The 20,919-nt window shown below is 46.8% G+C and overlaps 3 protein-coding genes across 3 annotated transcripts in view; 2 read left to right on the top strand and 1 right to left on the bottom strand.

Annotated features, from left to right (window-relative positions):
• Positions 1-89: 89 nt before the first annotated feature.
• On the bottom strand, positions 90-18,674 carry LOC147024589 (uncharacterized). Its single transcript, XM_085887037.1, has 3 exons — positions 18,298-18,674; positions 4,685-8,344; positions 90-143 (listed from the first exon to the last, which is right to left on the bottom strand). The coding sequence occupies exons 2-3, from the start codon at positions 5,807-5,809 to the stop codon at positions 90-92; spliced, it is 1,179 nt and encodes a 392-aa protein (XP_085743163.1). The 5' UTR covers positions 5,810-8,344; positions 18,298-18,674.
• A 1,387-nt stretch (positions 18,675-20,061) lies between these two features.
• The window catches only part of TMEM11 (transmembrane protein 11), a 5,775-nt gene continuing 4,917 nt past the window's right edge, over positions 20,062-20,919 (top strand). The window contains exon 1 of the mRNA XM_085884633.1: positions 20,062-20,231. Coding sequence (XP_085740759.1) covers positions 20,095-20,231 — 137 coding nt within the window. The 5' untranslated portion in view covers positions 20,062-20,094. The remainder of the gene's footprint in view (positions 20,232-20,919) is intronic.
• LOC147024588 (uncharacterized) overlaps positions 20,432-20,919 on the top strand; it is a 2,393-nt gene continuing 1,905 nt past the window's right edge. Inside the window, exons 1-2 of the mRNA XM_085886926.1 lie at positions 20,432-20,595; positions 20,767-20,919. The exon at positions 20,767-20,919 is cut by the window's right edge and continues 256 nt beyond it. Of these exons, the coding sequence (XP_085743052.1) occupies positions 20,432-20,595; positions 20,767-20,919 (317 nt within the window). The remainder of the gene's footprint in view (positions 20,596-20,766) is intronic.

Genomic DNA, 20,919 nt, shown 5'->3' with positions numbered 1-20,919 from the left:
TAAAATACACTGGGTCGTTTGTTATTGCCTTCCCAGCCATAGTCAAGGCAGGGATTTGAAACTTGGCCAGGATGCCAACATACAATGGCCTATTCTTCATGGAAAGACACCATGGGATCTTTAATATACATCAGCAGCACATGCTAGTAGACATAATGCTGGTATAATGTCAAAATAGAGGTCTGATGAAGCCCGCTGGGAAGCAGGTGAAGCATGAACCGAGACGAGATCTGCTCTTGTTTATTACTAGGTTCGCTGGATTGATCTCGTTACTTTTTTGGTTACATGCTCCTTTTTGAAATTACATATCTAATCAACCCAAAAGGTGAGCTGCTGTAATCAATATTATGGACATATGGGCAAAATGTTTAATTATTAGCCATTTTAAATTAAAATTAAAGAACATCAGAAATTATCAAATGTGAATGTTGAAGTTTAGCAACACAGTGCTGTACTGAAAAATCCACCCACATATGCTCCGAGTCTGGAAGGCCAGTGGTTCAATCCCCGGCCGAGTCAATGAGTCATACCAAATACTTTTGAAATGTGACTTGCTGCTTCCCTGATGCTCAGCATTTAAAAAAGGATAGAACATGGGTAAAAAACCATAGATTGACAACTGTAGCACAGACTTTTATGGACCTAATATAACGGCCTCCTCCTGCATTGAAGTTCCTCAGAAGGAAAATCATCATCATTTCAAGCTCTTTCCAACCACTTACTGACTCACTGATATAAACATTTAGTACTTTCTCGGTGGACTAGAAAGCTGCAATTTTGCATACTCATGTAACCTTGAAGGCAGAGTTCCGGGAAAACAACAAAACAGTAGGAAAATTTGAAGAAGAAAAAAACATGGATAAACAACTGTCTGTGAATGCCCATTAACTTAAATACTGTTGGACGCCACTATTCGTGGTGGATACGTTCCTGAAAAATGTCATGAATGTCGGGGTCCGTGAATGTTGAGGCATTGTTAAAAAAAAAAAATCTTTTTTTTTAAACATAGTCTATGTAGTTCGTGGAAGATGGTTTTTTATCCCCCGCCGCATGGCGGAAGGGGGATATTGTTGTCACCCAGGGCGTCCGGCTGTCCGTCCGTCCGGGCGTCAACATTTATAGCTGTGAGTGCGATAACTCATAAACTGTTCACCATATCGATTTGAAATTTGGGTCACACATGTACCACCTGAAAAGGAAGAACCTGATTGATTTTGGGCGTGGCCGGATCCAAAATGGCCGACTGGGGTGGCCATCTTGAAAAAAATGTCTTTTCGCCATATCGATTTGAAATTTGAGTCACACATGTACCACCTGAAAAGAAAGAACCCTATTGATTTTGGGTATGGCCAGATGCAAGATGGCCGACTGGGGCGGCGTCAACATTTATAGCTGTGAGTGTGATAACTCATAAACTGTTCGCCATATCGATTTGAAATTTGGGTCACACATGTACCACCTGAAAAGGAAGAACCCTATTGATTTTGGGCATGGCCGGATCCAAGATGGCCGACTGGGGCGGCCATCTTGAAAAAAATGTTTTTTCGCCATATCGATTTGAAATTTGAGTCACACATGTACCACCTGAAAAGAAAGAATCCTTGAAATGAAAACGAGAGAAGAACCTTCAGAGTGTAGGCTTTATTCCATTTGATTGAAGCCGCTTCTACGGGCACACCAGGGAATACAGGCGCAGCAAGGAGTACATAAACAGTAAGGTATACACGTGCAACTAATCACCGCAAAATAAATCAGTATAAGCCCGGAGTCCGATATACTCTCAATTCTCACCATTCAACGAGCACCAAGTGAACCACCGCCGTAAACGACAATGCCCCTGGGACAATCCCCCTGACCGAGCGGAACCTTAGCTTTATCTATTCCGTGCTCGAGCCGTGCAACATGTGATCACACGTCACGACCTTCAATTCACCACATTTTCCCCATCTTTAAAATGTAACTAGAGGCCCAACTAACGCACCATGATTACTTCAGCGCTACAGGAGTATACATTTCAAGCAACGCGAACTATCTAAACTACAGAAGCATACATGCCAAGCAGTGAGGATTATTTTGAGTTGTAGGAGCATGGTCATGAGCATCGATATATTATGTAACGAGCATATAGGAGCATGAGCATCGAGGATGCCGATAATCCCCTTTACAGATTGAGTCGGCGAGGGGGTATTATCCGTCGACCTCTCCGGGAGTAAATGGCGGTTTCACTTGAGGGAGGCTTCCGATCCTCTTGGTGAGCCTCGACTTGTGCCGGGGATGACTCCCCGATCGCTCTCGGGTGGAACGCGGCAGCTCCGTCACCACCATTCTCGGGTGGAGTTCCTGGGGGGGGAACACCTGGGGAGGGGATGTCAGAGGGAGGAGCGCCAGATGGTGGTGTACCTGCGGGAGGAGTACCTGAGGGAGCTAAATGGCGAACCGACACAGTGGTCTCCCTGCCATCCGGGAGCCTGACATGAGCATACTCTGGATTAGTATCGATGAGTTCGACCTCTTCCACCATGGGTTCATACTTGCTTTGTCGTACCGGGCGTTTCATGAACACTGTTCCGGGATGGGTTAGCCAGTTGGGCACCGATTGGCCGTCAACATAACGCCGCTGGTGAGTAAACATTCGTTCCTGAGGAGTTGCATTGGTGGACGTGCAGAGCAAAGAGCGTATGGAATTCAGAGCGTCGAGAAGGGTAACCTCCCACTGCTCGGGCTCCAGTCCTCTCGATTTCAGCGCCAGAGTTACGGCTTTCCAAATAACTCCATTATATCGTTCCACCTGCCCATTACCCTGTGGGTTGTAACCCGTCGTTCGACTAGTTGCTATGCCGTGCTCTAATTGGAATTGTTTTAGCCCGGCCGACATGAAACATGGCCCTCTGTCTGAATGTATGTACGAAGGTTTCCCAAACATAGCGAAGAGGTCAGACAGACATTTCACGACAGTGCCCGAGGTCATATCCGAGCACGGAAATGCGAAAGGGAACCTTGAATATTCATCAACAACAGTGAATATGTATCTGTTGTCTGTCTCGGTCGGCAGGGGCCCTTTGAAGTCAATGTTTAGTCTCTCGAAGGGAGAAGTGGCCTTGATCAATCTGCCAGAAGCCGCACCATAGAATCTGGGTTTTAGTTCAGCACAAACAGGGCATGAAGCATTCATTTGTTTAATATCTTCAATAGAATAGGGAAGGTTTTGTCTGCGCACGAAATGTGCCATTCTGGTTACCCCCGGGTGGCACAGAGACACATGGAGGTCTTGCAAAGCCCGACTGATTGTCGCCGAACAGTAGACCCGAGAGAAGGTGTCTGCAGCAGGGTTTTCCCTCCCGGGCCGGTAAACTATGTCGTAACTATTGCAGGCTAGGTCTATCCGCCATCTCATAATTTTTTCATTCTTAATTTTCCCGTTATTTTTCCCATCAAACATGAATGCCATGGATCGTTGGTCCGTAACGAGCGTGAAATGGTTTCCCAGTAAATAGTGTCTCCATTTACGTAGGGCTTCGACGATGGCGTACGCTTCCTTTTCTATTGCCGAGTGTCTCTGCTCGCTTCCAGAGAGAGTTCTCGAGAAGAACGCGACGGGTCGCCCAGACTGATTAAGCATAGCAGCTATCGCGTGATTAGAAGCATCTGTTTCCACCACGAAGGGCACCGAGCTATCGATCGATAATACCACGGAATTACTGATATCATCTTTGAGGTTGTGGAAAGCTTTTACAACAGCGGCATCTGGTGGGAAGTTTTTGCAATGCACTAGGGGATGTATTTTCTCGGAGTATTGGGAAATCCATCTTGCATAGTAAGCGAACATGCCGATCACCCGGCGCATTGTCTGCAGGTCCTGAGGTGGGGGTAGCTCACGAAGTGGGCGCAATCTTTCAGGATCAGGCTTAATCGTGCCGTCGGCTATCGTGTAGCCGAGAAGGTCAATTGACCTTGCCGAGAATACGCATTTCTCGTAGTTGAGGGTCAGATTATATTTTCTAGCAATGCTCAAGAATCTGTCCAGATTCATGTCATGTTCCCCCTGATCCCTACCGCACACTGTGACATTGTCCACGTAAACAAAAGTGTCTTTGAGGTTTTCATCTGAGATGATGTCGTCCATAACCCGTTGGAAGCAAGCTACTCCATTCGTGACACCGAACGGAATCCTCCTGAATTGGTAGAGGCGTCTACCTGACTGGAATGCGGTGTAAGGTTTGTCTTCCTCTCGGATGGGAATTTGATGATAGGCGCTTCGCAAATCGATGGTGCTGAATATCTTATAATTGGCCACGCGTTCGACCATCTCGTCTATGCGCGGCAAAGGGTAGGCATCGAGTTGGGTGAAACGATTGACCGTTTGGGAATAATCGACAACCATTCGTTTCTTATGATTCTGATTGGCGGTGACCAACACCTGTGCGCGCCATGGCGAATCGCTCGGTTCTATAATTCCTTCTTCCAGTAATCGCTTGGTCTCTGAAGTGATGAAGTTCATATCAGCAGTGGTATATCGCCGCGATTTGATCGCTATCGGTTTACAGACCGGCGACAAGTTAGAAAACAGCTGGGGGGACGTTACCTCTGCGGTGGTCAAAGCATTTAAAATTAGACGAGGTTTGCTTCCTCCAAAGGGTATTTCGACGCTCGTGTGCTGCTTGAGGACATTATGACCCCGAATTACGTCTGCGCATAAATCACGAAGCATCAGTACCCTTACATCCCGATGCGTGTACCCTTTTACGTCCAATTCAACATTGCAGTACCCTCGTACGCGGGACTGTAGTGATGTGGTGGCCATGCATACCGTATTGTCTGTCGGGTGGATCTTCCATTTCCTGCCCTTCACTAGCGAGCTGTTGACGAAACTTTCAGAGCTACCGGTATCAATCAGTGCCTCAGCCATATGCCCGTTAATTCGTACGTTGATGATAGCCTTGGATAGATTCCCCAGGGAGGCTGCAGTTAGTTTCTTTTGCGAGTAGAGAGCCGCAGAAGTGGGTTTATTTCTCCTTAGAGTAGATTTACATACCCTGGCATAATGCCCTTTCTTGTCACAATTCATGCATGTGGCATCTCTGGCGGGGCATTTGTGGCGGCGGTGTCTTTTGTACCCACAAAAGAAGCATTTACCAACCGGAGTAATTGCTGAGGAGTTTGACGAGGTCTGGGTATCCGGCTCCTCGGGTTTTTTTCCATCCCCTGTGTCTGGCTGTGTCTGTGTCTGTGTCTGTGGGGTTCCTTGAGTTTCCACCGTAGCAGCGTTCATTAGCAGCATCGGTGTCCCAAATGACTCAGATTGCTGCTGAGCCGTATCCATCGCTCGAGCCTGATCGACTACCTTTTCAAGAGTGGGTTGCGCTTTCTCTAGTAAGCGTTGCCGTATGTGGGCTGATCTAAGTCTTTGGATAAATGCCTCCCGGGTCGCTTCATTTCGGTGTTCCTCGGCGTTTACGGCCCGGAAGCTGCCGTCTTTTCCCAGCTGTTTCAGAGCTTGCAGGAACTGATCGATTGTCTCCCCGGCTGCTTGCTTGCGTGTGTTGAGAAGATGTCGTATGTATATCTCGTTCTTGCGCTTCACGTAGAGCGCCTGCAGCACGTCGATCGCTGCTTCGTAGGTGTCACACTCCGAAAAGAGCCTGTATACGCTGGGCGAGACATGATTCACAAGGGCGGCCAATTTGTCAGCTCCCTCTTCGATGATGGTCAGATAGTGTGAGAAGGAACGGAACCAATGCGACCATTTCATTTCTGAGTCAGTCGCGTTTGGGTCAGCGTCGAACCTCTCTGGTTTGTAGATTTTGTCCATCGTTGGTTGAGAGAGCCGAGAAAACCAAATGGAATAAATTGAAATGAAAACGAGAGAAGAACTTTCAGAGTGTAGGCTTTACTCCATTTGATTGAAGCCGCTTCTACGGGCACATCAGGGGATACAGGTGCAGCAAGGAGTACATAAGCAGTAAGGTATACACGTGCAACTAATCACCGCAAAATAAATCAGTATAAGCCCGGAGTCCGATATACTCTCAATTCTCACCATTCAACGAGCACCAAGTGAACCGCCGCCGTAAACGACAATGCCCCTGGGACAATCACCCCCGACCGAGCCGAACCTCAGCTTTATCTATTCCGTGCTCGAGCCGTGCAACATGTGATCACACGTCACGACCTTCAATTCACCACAATCCTATTGATTTTGGGCATGGCCAGATGCAAGATGGCCGACTGGGGCGGCGTCAACATTTATAGCTGTGAGTGCGATAACTCATAAACTGTTCGCCATATCGATTTGAAATTTGAGTCACACATGTACCACCTGAAAAGGAAGAACTCTATTGATTTGGGCGTGGCCGCATCCAAGATGGCCGACTGGGGCAGCGTCAACATTTATAGCTGTGAGTGCGATAACTCAGAAACTGTTCGCCAGATCGATTTGAAATTCGGGTCACACATGTACCACCTGAAAAGGAAGAACCCTATTGATTTTGGGCGTGGCCGGATCCAAGATGGCCGACTGGGGCGGCCATCTTCAAAGAAATGTTTTTTCGCCTTATCGATTTGAAATTTGAGTCACACATGTACCACCTGAAAAGGAAGAACCCCATTGATTTAGGGCGTGGCCGGATCCAAGATGGCCGACTGGGGCGGCCATCTTGGAAAAAATGTTTTTTGTAATAAATGGAAAACCGCTTATCTGATTTCAATTATTTTTGGTTACTACGTTCCTCACCCCTGGGGAACTTTTTCGAGATGATGACCAAATGGTGTCTTGTTTCCAATTCACCTCCCTCATTATCTGGAATATGTATGACCTTTTTCATTCAATGGCGGGGGATTCCCCATCTCTGATGGTATATTTAAATTGTACCTCGTGGAAGAGTGATTACAAGAACAAATCAGGACAACAGAACAAAGGGAACAGCAAGAGAAAGGAAACAAAAACAGCAGAGCAGAGGGAGAAAGTAGTCGGAGACGGACAAACAAGGTATGTAGGTAACGATGAAGGGTAAGGGAAAACGCAAAGGGTGGACAACATGGATACAGAAGCAAATTGTGTTTCAAATTGTGTTTCAACATGTTCAAATTGTGTTTGAACAGCTTGTGATTTTGTCAAGGTCTGAGGAGAGTGAAGAGGCTGCTGCTTGGGTGTCAGAGGATGAGAGATGTCATGGCAGAGTGGAGTTATCAGTAATGATGACTAAAAAGGATTTTCCAGAGAGTCAGTGAGAACATTGATGACGATTAGGAATAATATGGGCCTAGAACACTGCCTTGTGGTACTGCAGCCCTGTCAGGGAGAGGAAATGAAAGGGTTCCATTGAGAGCCACACTTTGACTATGAGAGGGGATGAGGTTATTTATCCAAAAGTGGAGTTTGCCTTGGATTCCATAGGCAGACAGTATGGAGAGCAAGGCTGGATGCCAGACTGTATTAAAAGATTGAGATATGTCCAGAGAAACAGCCCTGATGTAATGTCTGATATCGAGGGCCTCCATCCATTGTTTGGAGAGTAGAAGCACCTTGTCCAAGGTCAAGTGACCGGGTCTGAATCTGAATTGATGATCTGAGATGAGGCTGTTGGAGAAAAGGGATGATTTTATGTCAATTGCGATGTTGGAGTCCACGAACTTGCTGATGATTGGAAGTACAGTAAGCTAATTGGGCTGTGGTTAAGGGGATCCGTTTTTGCACCGTTTTTATGTAATGCTGTGATTTTGGCCGATTTCCAATTTTCCAAGTGGATGTAGGACCCCAGTCTTGAAGTGTTAGTTCGCTCGTTATAATTAGAGAGATAGATAAATAGATAAATAATCGATAGATAAATAATCAATCAATCAAACCAACCAACCAACCAACCAACCCACAAAGCACGAATGTTGAAGCAGGTCACACTTTATGACCCACGAGTACACGGGGTCCGCAAATAGCGAATCTGTGAATAGCAGGGTCCGACAGTATCGTTAAAGAAGTTTGCCAGTGGAGTTTTGCTCCTGCTTGCAGAGGGTCACATGACCGAAGACAATGGCATGTCACGTGATCTTGCACGGGCACAATCTCTTAAGAATTACGATTCGAGAAGTGTGTGTGAGCTGGTGTTATTTGCAGATTGTGTGCAGTGTTTTTGTCATTTCAGAACATGTTTTGGTCAGTATTTACACTACATTCACGATGCACATTGCTGGAAAATCCGCATATCCTCAAACATCAAAAGAAACAATCATTTTATTATTGCCTGTATTTTTCCCTCGTCTTGGTGATGAAATCCTGTACATTGCCCAGGGATGCCGCTGAGGAAGAGGAACTGAGACAATCAGCTGGGCGAGGAATGCTTGGACTCGCCTCCTGTGAACAATCGGGGGAAGAGTCTTGGAGAGATGGAATTTAGGTGGTTTTGCTAATGGCATTTATAAGAAACGTTTTTTCGACCTACTGAGACATGCCTTCTTCATTATCTATTACAAGCGTGCAAAATGATTGTTATACCAAACTACGTTTATCGTCAGGTGAAAGAATTGAACCTAGACCAGACGTAGAATATCTATCTCTCCACCAGCCGATTACACTATCGTCATTAATCAATGATGTAATTGTGATTGGTGAGCCCTGGCAGGAAAATAGAATTTCAGAAAGGGAAAAGTTAAACATATTCTGGACCAACGTCAGGAGCTTAAACAATCGGATGGAAGAGCTTGAGGCTAAAGTAGATAGTGAGGAGTACAGCATAGTTGCAATAAGTTTGACATGGTTTAATGAGGTGAGTAACTGGAGGACATGCCTGGTGGTGGCTTAATGGTTTGGGTGGTGGGCTCGGGATCCTGGGATCCTGAGTTCAAATCCCACTCAGCCATTGAATTAATACCGGTTGGGGTTGACTCTGCTTGTCATCCTTTCGAGGTCGGCAAAATGAGTGCCAGCATGCTGGTATACTCTGTTGGAGTGGTGACCCATCCAGGATTGTGCCCAATAGCCAAGGAGACTGCTTCGGGAGCACCAACGCTCTGCACAGAGAATGGTGACAATGGATGGATGGAACTGGAGGCACCATTAGCAAGACATAAGATCTTCTTTTACTTCTTCTTGCGTATGGCAGCTTAGCTGCCGGGGTAGCTATCATTTATTGGAACTGCGACTGTGTTGCTGAGGCAGTGCTCCTCTACCAGTACACACTGGTATTCATTTTGCCGACCTCAGAAGGATGACAGGCTGAGTCAACCCCCTGGTGTATTAATTCAGCGGCCAATGGGGCTTGAACTCAGGACCCTAAGATCCCAAGCTACCACCCTAACCACGAAGCCAACACCAGGCTCAGCCATAACATGTATTAGTGTGATAAGAAAGAGAAAATAAAAGTTGGTGAACTAGTGTAGCAATCTGCCTACAAGACAGAATTGTATCGACAGAGAGTGGGGAGTGGGGGTGGGAGGGTTGATATATTACCAGCCTCAGGGCATTATGGTCAGAGTATCTGCTCTGAGTCTGAGAGGTCGATCCGGATCTGGATCTGAGAATTTTTTAAGTGCTTCTTCACCATTGAGAGATGGGGCCAAAAACGATATATCGCACAATATCTCAAAAGATTATGGATGGATTCACACGAAACTTGGTGGACAAGTTGGGAGTGCCACTCGGAAGAATTGATTCAATTTTGGTGAAGATCCGAATCCATATCTGGATACGAGAGTTATTTAATTTTAAAGTGATTCTTCACCATTGAGAGATGGGACTAAACACGATATTGCAAGATACTCAAAAAATTGAGAATGTATTCGGATGAAACTTGGTAGACAGGTTGGGTGTGTGACAAGGACTAATTGATTCGATTTTTGTGAAGCTCTGAATCCGGATCCAGATCTGATAATTTTTCAAGTGATTCTTCACCAGTGAGGGATCGGGCTAAACTAATATATAGCACGATGTCTCAAAAAGTTGTGAGCGGATTCGGATGAAACTTGGTGGACAGGTTGGGTGTGTGACCACAACTAATTGATTCGATTTCGGTGAAGACCTGAATCCGGATCTGGATGCGAGAATTATTTAATTTCCAAAGTGATTCTTCACATTTGAGAGATGGGGCTCAAAAACTAGAAAGAAAATGATATTTCAAAAATGTATTGATTAGGCCCGATATGTTTGTTGTTTTTTTTAATACCTTGTCGAGGCTCGTATGAGAGCTAACACACAACGCACGTCAAGGGGGCATGAGACAAGATGGACAGGAGTGTGAAGGACAAAACAGTGGGGAACAGAGACATTAGGAGATCTGTGGAAGGGAGAGGGATGGAGCGGGGAACACGGGGTATACAAGATAGACATTACAGGGACTTTCAGGAAGGAAAGCAGGGAATTTGATGGAGGTGGGCTTGGGTGGATTAACGGGTGTCGAAAAGATCGAGGATTTGGATGGGGGGTGACAAGAGGTGGTGGTGAACAGCTGTTTTGAAGAACTGGAGGGAAGAATGGGATTGAATAGAGTGAGGGAGTTCATTCCAAAAGCGGTGAAAAAGAGGAATGAAAGAGTGAAGGTAAGGAGTGATTCGTGATTTTGGTAGTTTTACCAGAAAGGGGTTGTTGGCAGACCTTGAGCGCCCTGTGGAAATGTGGTGGGGCCAAATCGCAGAGAGAGCAGGGGGGGGGCGAGACTGGAGAGGAGACTGTAGAAGACAGAAAGACCACCGACCAACCTGCGGTGAGAGAGAGTGAGACCCAAAGACTCAACCTCATCGCGGGAGATGCCAATGATCCGAAATGCCTTGGTTTCCACAGCGTGAAGCCAAGAAAGGTGGGAGGCAGGAGCACCAGCCCAGAGGAGAGAGCAGTACTCCATCAGGCTGCGGACGAAAGCTTTGTAGGTGGTCAGGAGCTCAGGTGGACTGAGGAAGGACATTGCACAACGGAGGATTCCCAGTCGGCGACTGGCTTTGGAGGCCAGGTTTGAAATGTGGCTTTCCCGGGAAAGATCATGGCAGATAGTGAGACCCAGAAGCTTGAAAGAAAGGACTTCTTCCAGAGTATTTTTGAGAAAGTGGATGGGGGGGTTTCTAGACGGTCCTTTCGGAGAGACATCGTGAAAGTGTGAGATTTGTCCGGATTGAAAGACATGTTCCACGTGTTGGACCAGTTTGTGATTTTACCCAGATCAGCAGTGAGCGAAGAAGCTGCTGCTTGCCAGTCTGAGGGATGACAGATGGTACGGCAGAGGGTGGAGTCATCAGCAAAGAGATAAAGAGGATTTTCCAGAGAGTCGGATAGATCATTGATGAAAACCAGAAAAAGAACAGGGCCCAGAACGCTACCTTGAGGAACTCCAGCCTGGACAGGAAGAGGGGATGAAAGAACTCCATTTAGGGCCACACGTTGACTGTGACAGGAGAGGAAGTCTGCGAGCCATGAGTGGAGATGGCCTTGGATACCATAGGAAGAGAGTTTGATGAGCAGGGCAGGGTGCCAGACCATGTCAAAGGCACACGATATGTCTGGGGATATGACTCTGATTTCATGTCCGGCATTGACCTCCATCCATTGTTGGGAGAGCAGAAACAGCGTATCCAGGGTAGAGTGACCTGGTCTGAAACCAAATTGATGATCGGAAATCAGGCCATTGGAGAAGAGGAAGGATTTAATGTCTGAAGCAATGATGGATTCCACAACCTGGCTGATGATTGGGAGAAGGTTGATTGGTCTGGAGTTGCAGGGATCTGTTTTTGCACCTTTTATGCAAGGCAGTAATGTTTGCTGATTTCCAAGCAGATGGCAGATGACCTTGAGCAAATGAGAGGGTGAATAGAACAGTTAGAGGGTGAGCAAGAGCAGAGGAGCTGGTTTTTAGGACACGTGGGCTGATGCCGTCTGGACCGGTTGCAGAATCTGAGTGGAGGTTTGACAGCAAGCTCTCCACCTTGTCAGGAGAAAAGGCCACAGAGTCCAGGGACAATTGGGTGTGACTGGGTAAGATGGGTAGAGAAAGCAATGGGTTTTGGACACAAGATTTCAATGCAAACACCGAGTTTAGGCATTCAGCCTTTTCACATGTGAATCAGGATCTCAAATCCGGATCTGGATCTCAGAATTTTTAAAGTGATTCTTCACCATTGAGAGTTCACCAGCAACTTTTTTTTTACCATTTTGTTAAGGATCTTCTTGAAGGTGAAGAATGAGAACCATGTTCTCATGGATCAGGCATTACTTGGCGGAGGTATGCGCTCTATCGAGTGCCCTAATGGTTCGGTTTAAAATAACAGAACTGGGGTTAGATTTATATCACTATCGGAGTAAACAGAGGCAAGTTAAGAAAATAACTCAGCAAGCCAAAAGAGAGTATGAGAAGGACATGGCTAAGAAGTTTAAGTATAACAGCAAGGAAGCCTGGTGTTAGTTTAGTGATAATGGTGGCTGGCTTGGGACCTTCGGGTCTTGAGTTTCAGTACTTTTTTTGCGTTGAATTAACACCAGGTGGGGTTGAGTCAGCCTGTCATCCTTCTGAGGTCAGCAAAATGAGTACCAGCACGCTTCTGTGCCCTCAGCCAATGATGTAGCCAAGCAGCCAGGAGCTACATAGGAATAAATAAATAAATAAATAGCTCACTTGTGTCAGGACAGGCACCAGAGGAGTGGAGATTAGCAAATGTAACATCACTATTTAAGAAAGGATCCAGAGAAGACTTGGGGAACTATAGACCTGTTAGTTTGACTTCAGTTGTGGGGAAGGTGTTGTAGACATTACTTAAAGACCAGATTAGGAGCCATTTAAATAAATACAAACTAATTAAAGGGAGTCAGCATGGGTTTACCAAAGGTAGTTTCTGTTTAACAAATATTTTAGAGTTCTATGAAACAGTGTCTGATTGGGTGGATGATGGAAAGGCAGTGGACATAGTATATCTCGACTTTAAGAAGCCATTTGATAAGGTACCACATCGGAGGTTGCTCGCCAAAGTGAGGGCTTGTGGAGTGGCTGGTCAGGTAGCTAATTGGATTGCAAACTGGCTTCGTGATAGAAAGTTAAGAGTGCCTGTGAGTGAGAGTATGTCTTGCTGGGGGGGGGGGGGTGTGGTGGAGGTGAATGATTAGATTCAGGAAAGTCTCGATACTTTCATAGATTGGGCAAAAAGATTGGCAGATGCAATTTAATACAGGGTGACCCCCAAGCATTGGGTCCTGGTAAAGGTTGAATAACTTTCACAGTATTCATTCAATCTCTTTCATTTTTCAGGAGGTCTGAACTGAGTTAAGCGAGAATCTATCTGCCAAGTTTCTTGAATCTACGACATTCATATGCCATGTCGTTGACACTTGAATAGAAGTCGTTTTCTGTGGAAAACTATCTGTGGGCAAATTCCTTCTTCCAGCCAAGGCACATGTTCTGTGCACAATTTTCAACAAGGAAAGAACACAACAAGTCTCAAATTCAATGGTCTGTGAACAAATGTAGACAGCATGGCAAGCTTTGAATATGAATTCACCAAACGGCCGACCAAAATCAGGAAGGTCACTATTGCTGCCGTTGCTGACTCAGTCGCTCACAGAACTAAGAAATCTCTTCGACACCACACTCAAGAGCTTAACAACAGCAAAGAAAGCTTGAGAAGAATTCTGATAACAGTGCAAACAATTAGTCAATATTTTTGCTCGTCCTGGTGCCCAATGGAGCAGTCATCAAATATCGACGTCATCAGTAATTTCATTGTAAAATTGTCAAATTTATTTGTACACAACTGAAATTTTCAGTGATAGCTTGACAATGAGTGAATAATGTTGTTGTTCGTCTTTCGGCTGCTCCCGTTAGGGGTCGCCACAGCGGATCATCCGTTATGATCCGCATACTGATTTGGCATAGGTTTTACGCCGGATGCCCTTCCTGACGCAACCCTGGTCGCCTCGTACGACACAGGGATAAGGATTGGGTTTCGCCATGATTCCGGGCTGCTCTACACCCTCTCATAGCGCGGCCCAGCGCAGAGCTCCCGTCCTCAAGCGATCCTCCAACCCAAGCCTCCGAGTAGCCGGATTACAGGCGCACGCCACGACGCCCGGTACAATGAGTGAATAATATGATTTGTAAATTTTTTAAAGTTTGATTGGATAATATTAAAGTTGTTAAACTTTTCCTTGGGCCCACTTTTTGGGGGGTCACCCTGCTGCGTATGTATGTTTACGTAAGGGGCTGGGAATGTGTAAGAACAATGAAATACTGGAGAGATTACGTTATGTGAGGGGCAGTCATGGGGCACATCACACAGGAGAAGGATCATTGGGTGATAATATATATCAGGGAGGTAAGTAGACAGGACAGCTCGAGGCAGCTATAGGTTAAGCAAATAGGGTTTTAGGTTGTATTGGCAGGGGGATAAATTATAAATCAAAAGAGGGTAGTTTTAAAACGTTACAGGAGCTTCGTGATGCCTCATCTCATCTGCAGACATCATTCAAAAATCGTCCGTTTCTCCAAGAAGACTTGGCAGAAGGTTCAGCTCAGGTGTGTGTTCAGTTACCAAGTTTCTTGTAGAGCGCTCGCCAAGTGGCACTCAAGCAAACACTCCATTTGAAACCGTTTATAAGGAACGGATGCCTTGTAAGCTTGGCAAGTGCTAGTTAGCTGATTGGTAACTGAACACACCTCTCGACTGTTCAGTTTGACCCATCAGCTTGGTATGGAGTCCATCATGCTTGTTATTATTCGCTTATCTGGAATTGGAATTCCAGCTTAGGTATTGATTGTCATCATGCACCGGTCCGTCCATCCGGGACCTATTTCGACTTCAGCAGCCAAACTGTTGGGCCAATTCTGCTGAAATTTGCGAGCAAGTTTCCACTCCTGACTGGTAATGGGGATTGCAAAGCTCATTCCGGTCACATGACTTTAAGTATGTAATGTGTTAGTTAGATAGAAGAACTCTAATTATGGGGTGTGTGTTGGTCCCCATGGGTTTGGAATTGTGAACCAGAATAGCACCAAGTTCCTTGACTTTGCAAGAAGCCATGGACTTAGGGTGGATGGTTCATGGTTTCAGCGCCCACAGGCTCATTGCTAGACTTGGTATTCCAACGCTGGTGGTGTGGCAAAGGAAATTGACCATGTGCTCGTTGATGGTCACTAGAGCATGATCCAGAACTGCAGGGTCTACCGGAGTGTTCAGTTCCTCAATAATGACCAGCCTTGTGGTAGCAACTCTTAAGTTGCACCTTAAATCCAGGAGAATGGTACCATCGACAGCCTAGGCTGGATGTTGGCAAGCTCAAGGATAGAGGGTAGCCGAGGAGTTTATGAACAAGCTGAGTGGGGATTTGAGGGGTCTGGGTGCTTTGGGGGATCCTCAAGAGTTGTGGAGTTCCTTCAAGACCACCATCCTTAATGTTGCTGGTAGATGTTTTCGAACTCACCAGAGGGCGAAGAAGAATTTTGTCTCTCAAGGGACGCTGGATACCATTGACCAGAGTTGCAGGGCCAGTCTTAATCGCAGAGCTGAGCTGTTCATGGAGCTGAAGTGTAAAAGTGCAGGCGTGCTGAGAGTGGACAAGGAGGCCGATGATCGAGAAATCTGTGAGGGTGTAGAGCATCACCTGTGGTCAAGTGATTCTCGTCCTGCTTACAGGGGAATTCATGCGTTGCATTCCTCCAAGCCTGTCCCTTGGTGTACAGCAGTTAAAGCGGAGGGTGGGGGGGGCTCTTGACAGAGGAGTCCAAAGTGAAGGCCCGCTGGGCCGGTTACTTTGAGCGGTTGTACCAGGCTGATCCACCAGCTGTTGAGTTGGATGTCATCGGTGTTACTATCCCTATTGCTGACCCTCCAATCAACTGTGGTCCACCTTCATTTGTGGAAACACAGGCTGTGGTGACCCAGTTGAAATGGGGTAAAGCTCTTTGGATCTGTGGCATCCATGCTGAACTTCTCAAGGCTGGTGGAAATGCTGCACTCATGTCGTTCGTTGCAAGCAGTTCTGTGCTCTGATTGGAACACAGGCATAATCGCAACTGACTGGAAGAGGGGCCTTGTTGTCCCTCTCTGGAAAGGGAGAAGTAATCGCCAGGACAGCAACAACTACCGAGGGGTGACGCTGCTCTCAGTGCCGGGCAAGGTCTTTGCTCGGATAATTCTTGTTGGGTTTGCCACCATCTGCTTGAGCACCAGCGTCCAGAGCAGTCAGGCTGTACACCAAAGAGGTCAACGATTGACCGTATCCTTGCTCTAAGGGTCCACACTGAATGCAGATGAGACTTTTGGCAGGGGCTGCTTACAGCTGATGTTGATCTCTGCAAAGTGTTCGATTCTGTGAATTGGGATGCCCTCTGGAGGATTGTTAGTTTTCATGGGGTGCCACCAAATCTGACCAATCTGATGCCTGAACTATACTCTGGTACTGAGAGTGCTGTGAGGTGTGATGATACCATATCCGACTTATTTCCAGTTGTTACTGGAGTTCATCAAGGGTGTGTACTGGCCCCCACACTTTTTAGCGCTTGTATGGACTCAATTCTGGGAAGGATGTCAGAGAGATCAAACTACGGTGCATTGTTTAGGAATGGCAAGATCTCTGACCTTGATTTCGCAGATGATGCAGTCATCTTTACGGAGACTTTGGATATCTTTTGTGGGGCCCTTGAGGTGCTGAATGAGGAGTCGGAGCCGCTGGGATTACGAGTTACCTGGGTCAAAACTAAGATCCAGGCTTTCAATGACATTTTGCTATCTTACTGCTTTGCTGCTGCCATCTTGTCTCTACCTGTTTGTGGTGAGGATGTTGAGGTCATGGAGAGATTCATTTACCTTGGCAGTGATATTCATGTCTCTGCTGGCTGTAAGCCAGAGGTCAAGAGACGTCTGGGTCATGCCTGGGGAGTCACTGGATCATGGGGTGTGGTGCTGTCGGTATCTGTGCAGGAGGACGAAAGTCCGAGTCTTCAAGTCGTTGGTGCTTCCAGTCTTGCTCTACGGATGTGAGACTTGGTTTCCGATCAAGGATCTGAGATGGAGACTTGATCCCTTTGGTACCAGGTGGTCTCTTCAGAGAATCCTTGGCTCTTGCTGGTTGGACTTTGTGTCCAATGAGCGGTTGCTGAAAGAGACTCAAATGAGATTTGTTACCTGCATAGTCTGGAAGCATCAGCTGCGGCTGTATGGACATGTGGCTCGTTTTACTGACACTGATCCTACTCACCAGATTCTCTCAGCGAGGGAGTCTCGTGAGTGGATGAGGCCAATGGGCCAACCACATGCCTCGTGGTTGCAGCATCTTGATCGGCATTTCAAGACGATGGGGATGGGCCAGGCATCTGCCTGGAGGATGGCCAGACGGAGTACCGGTGGAAAGTGGATGCAGCAACACACTGCTCCGGCGCATGCTCCCATACCTGACCTGACCTGAAAATGCTGGACTTAGTAAATTCCTTCAAAAACCTTCTTCTCCCGACCCACTTGTCATAATGCTGATAAATTTGGGTTACAACATTAGGATGAGGACAGGGCCAAGATAAACTACAGGTCCAGCAGTCCTATTTTTCCAAAGTTCACGAGCAAAGCCAATTTAGATCGCGCACGTAAACGCAAAGCAAGAGTTAAAAACACCATTCCCATGTTACTTTTGCCAGGATGTGTGGGGTTATGGTGTTCTCTGAACTCTCTAGTTTAATCAGGGGCATACGTTCCGTGAGCAAGCAGCTTGCTGATTCAAAGCGCTTAAGCAAACACTCAGACGGAACGGAGCGCTCGGCACTGCTTAAGAACATAGCGGTCTCCATGAAAAGAGTGGGGACAACCACAAGACGATAACAATGTGTTGGTGGTCTTCGACCTGAATCATGACCTCCCTCTCTGCGTTGCCTAGCAACCTATGAGAGTGTAAACAATCGTTTTATTTCACTACTTGTGACATATTTTTCTGGTTAAATAGTACTCTGTGTGTTTAAGGCCGAAGTCACATTTGCTCACCAGCGAGGATACGGCGGCCGTACGCCCCCTGAATTGACAGAAACGTGCGGCGGCCACAGAGTTTCTGCGGTGGCCTCAGGGTGGCCCTACGCCGTTTGGCTATCTTTTACAGACCGTAGGGGTCGCCGTGGAATTATAACGCGGATTTATAACTTTTTTCATTTCTACTTTGGCCGCAGCAATTCGACGTGCCGTAGTTGTGACGTAGTTGTGTTCCACGTCGACTGTACGTATGGCGTACGGTGGGCTTGCGTTATTCGTGCGGCTGCCGTAGTCTTATCAATGAAAAATGGATTTTACCATAAAAACCGAATACATTTGAAAAAACCGAACACAACGAAGCGTTCATGTTTGTTCACGAGTCTCCCCCACCTGTTCGAGCCGCATCTTCGCGCTTTGTTCATTCAGTTCGTCGGAGGAAGTACTCGTGAAAGCATCTCTCGTGTGTCGATCGCTACTTTACCTCGTGTTTTCTCCTTGATTTGTGCTGGTTTTTTTATTTTTTTTTACTCATCTTGTGTTTTAATTAATAACAAAAAGGCAATCCGATCACGTGGTGTGACGGACTGTCGGGCAAGGATTTAATTTCACAGAAAAACCGGTTGTAATTTGGAATATCCATGATTACCTCAGCCCTATGCGTTTGATGAAAGTGATTGTGGTTCTGCGGGCATCATGTTGATGAGCTGCCCTGGGGGCAGCGCTCTCGCAGAGTGCGCGAGCGATCGGAACCCAGGCCGGAGCTCGAGCCTGTGTGGACCTTTCGATGTGGTGGTTGTACCAGTTTACATACAATACACCGCCACCGAAGGTCTCATCTTATTTTACCGTAAACATGGGGAATTTCAGTTCAAAGTGTCTTGAAAGTAGGTTTTCTTGGGGTCCAGGAACGTTTTAAATTCGGATTCTGGGGGCACCACAGTACTGGTATATTCCGAACATTAATATTTTTATTTCAGTAAAAAAAGAACTGGTATATATACCCACTCGTTACCGTCCGTCTGGCCGCACGTTTGCCTTAGGGCCCCCCTTGCGGTCCCCCTGCGGTCGCCTTGCGGGCACCTTGCGTTTGCCTTGAAAATTCTATGGCCGCCGCAGGAACGCCCAAAGGTCACCGTGCGACATCAAATCAAAGACCGTACGGCACCCCCACGTTTTCGGTCTCCACGATTTATAAATATGCCGTGCGGCTTCCCGAAAAATAAAAACATATGTGACTGCTACATTGTGTGACCGTGGAAATACTGCGGCCACCCTATAATTGCCGGTGGCCGTAGATTTTGTAGACCCTACTGTAGTGTCCACGGTGCAGACAGACAGACAGACAAACACGAGAGCCAAGGAGCCGCGCTGTTTATTGCCTCAGCGAGTCCCCGTACTAACGAGAACCCCTAGCGAGCGAGTCATGAAATCCAATTCACCTACGTGACGACAAGCACCCCCAAAAGCACTCCTTCGGCCGCCGTGCCAAATGTGACTTAGGCCTAAACTGTTGAATAAAGAGTTTGTCCTCATCAGTCGATCATTCTCGATGAACTTGAATTATTTAGCTGCTTGCACATTGCAAGTCTTGCAAGTGGTTTGATATTAATCGGACAAGTGGTTCCCAAGTTATGGCCATTTATTTATCAAACCAATGATGGGACACGGTGCTATGTCGTCACGATTGACGTCACAATTGTTCTTTTTTTTTTGCACACACGGCCACGAATGTACGGGCACGTACTAGTCTATCTATAATCCGATCTAATTGAAACTTGCCAGGTATATTGCTGGGGACCTGAGAATGTGCGTTTTCAAGGTTTGATATTAATCGGACAAGTGCTTCCCAAGTTATGGCCATTTATTGACCAAACCCATGACAGGACACGGTGCTCTGACGTCACAAATCTTTTTTTTTCTTCTTTTTTTGCACGTACGAGCACGCACATACGGCAAGCACTAGTTTATGTTTATATTTATTTATTTATATTTATATTTATATTTATATATATTTATATATTTATATATATATATATATATATATATATATATATATATATATATATATATATATATCTAAGGTGCACATTTGCTTTTATATGTTGATATATAATAAAACCAAGGTCGGTAATCAGTATCAGGAGAGGTGTTAATGAGGAAGTCCACGATTCCTGGCTCGGCACGCTCATGTTGGACGTTCTTATTGAAGACGGTAAAAAAAAATCGCGTTTAGCGTTCGCGACGCCGTTTTGGTTCCGCGAGGCACCCGTCTCGCACTGCGACCTTCCGGGCTCGTGCGGCGACATGGCGGCGGCGGGCCCTGGGTAAGCGAAGGCCGCAGATTTTTGCCGCATTCTTCAGGGAGGTTTGGCCCACGATCGCCGTTGCTCCGTGCCGTCGAACCGCCCGGCGTTCCGCCTCGGCGCCACGTTCGGTGCCGGTGGGAAGGCGCCACGTTCTCGGCTCCGGGTCGACAATGCGTCGGCCCCACGAGTCGTGTGCTCCGAACCGGACGATCCTAACGATGGGCGTTTTCCGTTTCTGTTGCGAAATTGTGGTCCGAGCAACGGGGGACCCGAGTTTTACATCTGAGGCTCGGGAGGAGTCTGCGTACCGCTCTCGCCTTGGGGATAACGTGTGCCCCTTTGATTGGGTGTTCCTGTTTGAAAGGTCACGCATTTTGGTTTGGTAAAGGTGAACCATCGGACGCAAGACCACCCAGTCCCCCACGGGTGAACGTGTTCAGGGTTCTTGTCGCGTTGTGAGTTTTCGCTCGCGGGATTGCATCTGGAGCGGTGCCAGTGTTGTTCTGTCCAAATTGACCGATGGCCGGTTGTTTCTGTGCACCTGAAATCGTTTTACCTTGTATCGCATTGAACGTGTTGCCATTTGCTGTGTGCACACATATTACACACACACACACACACACACACACACACACACACACACACACACACACACACACACACACACACACACACACACACACACACATTTACACACACACACATT

Source organism: Eptatretus burgeri, chromosome 6 (genome assembly GCF_056783735.1).
Source record: "Eptatretus burgeri isolate ZD-2024b chromosome 6, Ebu_testis_v1, whole genome shotgun sequence".
In the NCBI taxonomy this organism is placed as follows: domain Eukaryota; kingdom Metazoa; phylum Chordata; class Myxini; order Myxiniformes; family Myxinidae; genus Eptatretus; species Eptatretus burgeri.
Note: the sequence above shows the minus strand (reverse complement) of the source record. Positions and strands in the feature narration are given on the sequence as shown.

Excerpts from the sequence above, each read along its gene's own strand:
- LOC147024589 (XM_085887037.1), bottom strand. The coding sequence starts at position 5,809 with ATGGACAAAATCTACAAACCAGAGAGGTTCGACGCTGACCCAAACGCG. Across the intron at positions 144-4,684 it reads TTCGTGATTTATGCGCAGAC|CATGTGCTGCTGATGTATAT; the intron begins GTAATTCGGGGT and ends TATGTCTACTAG.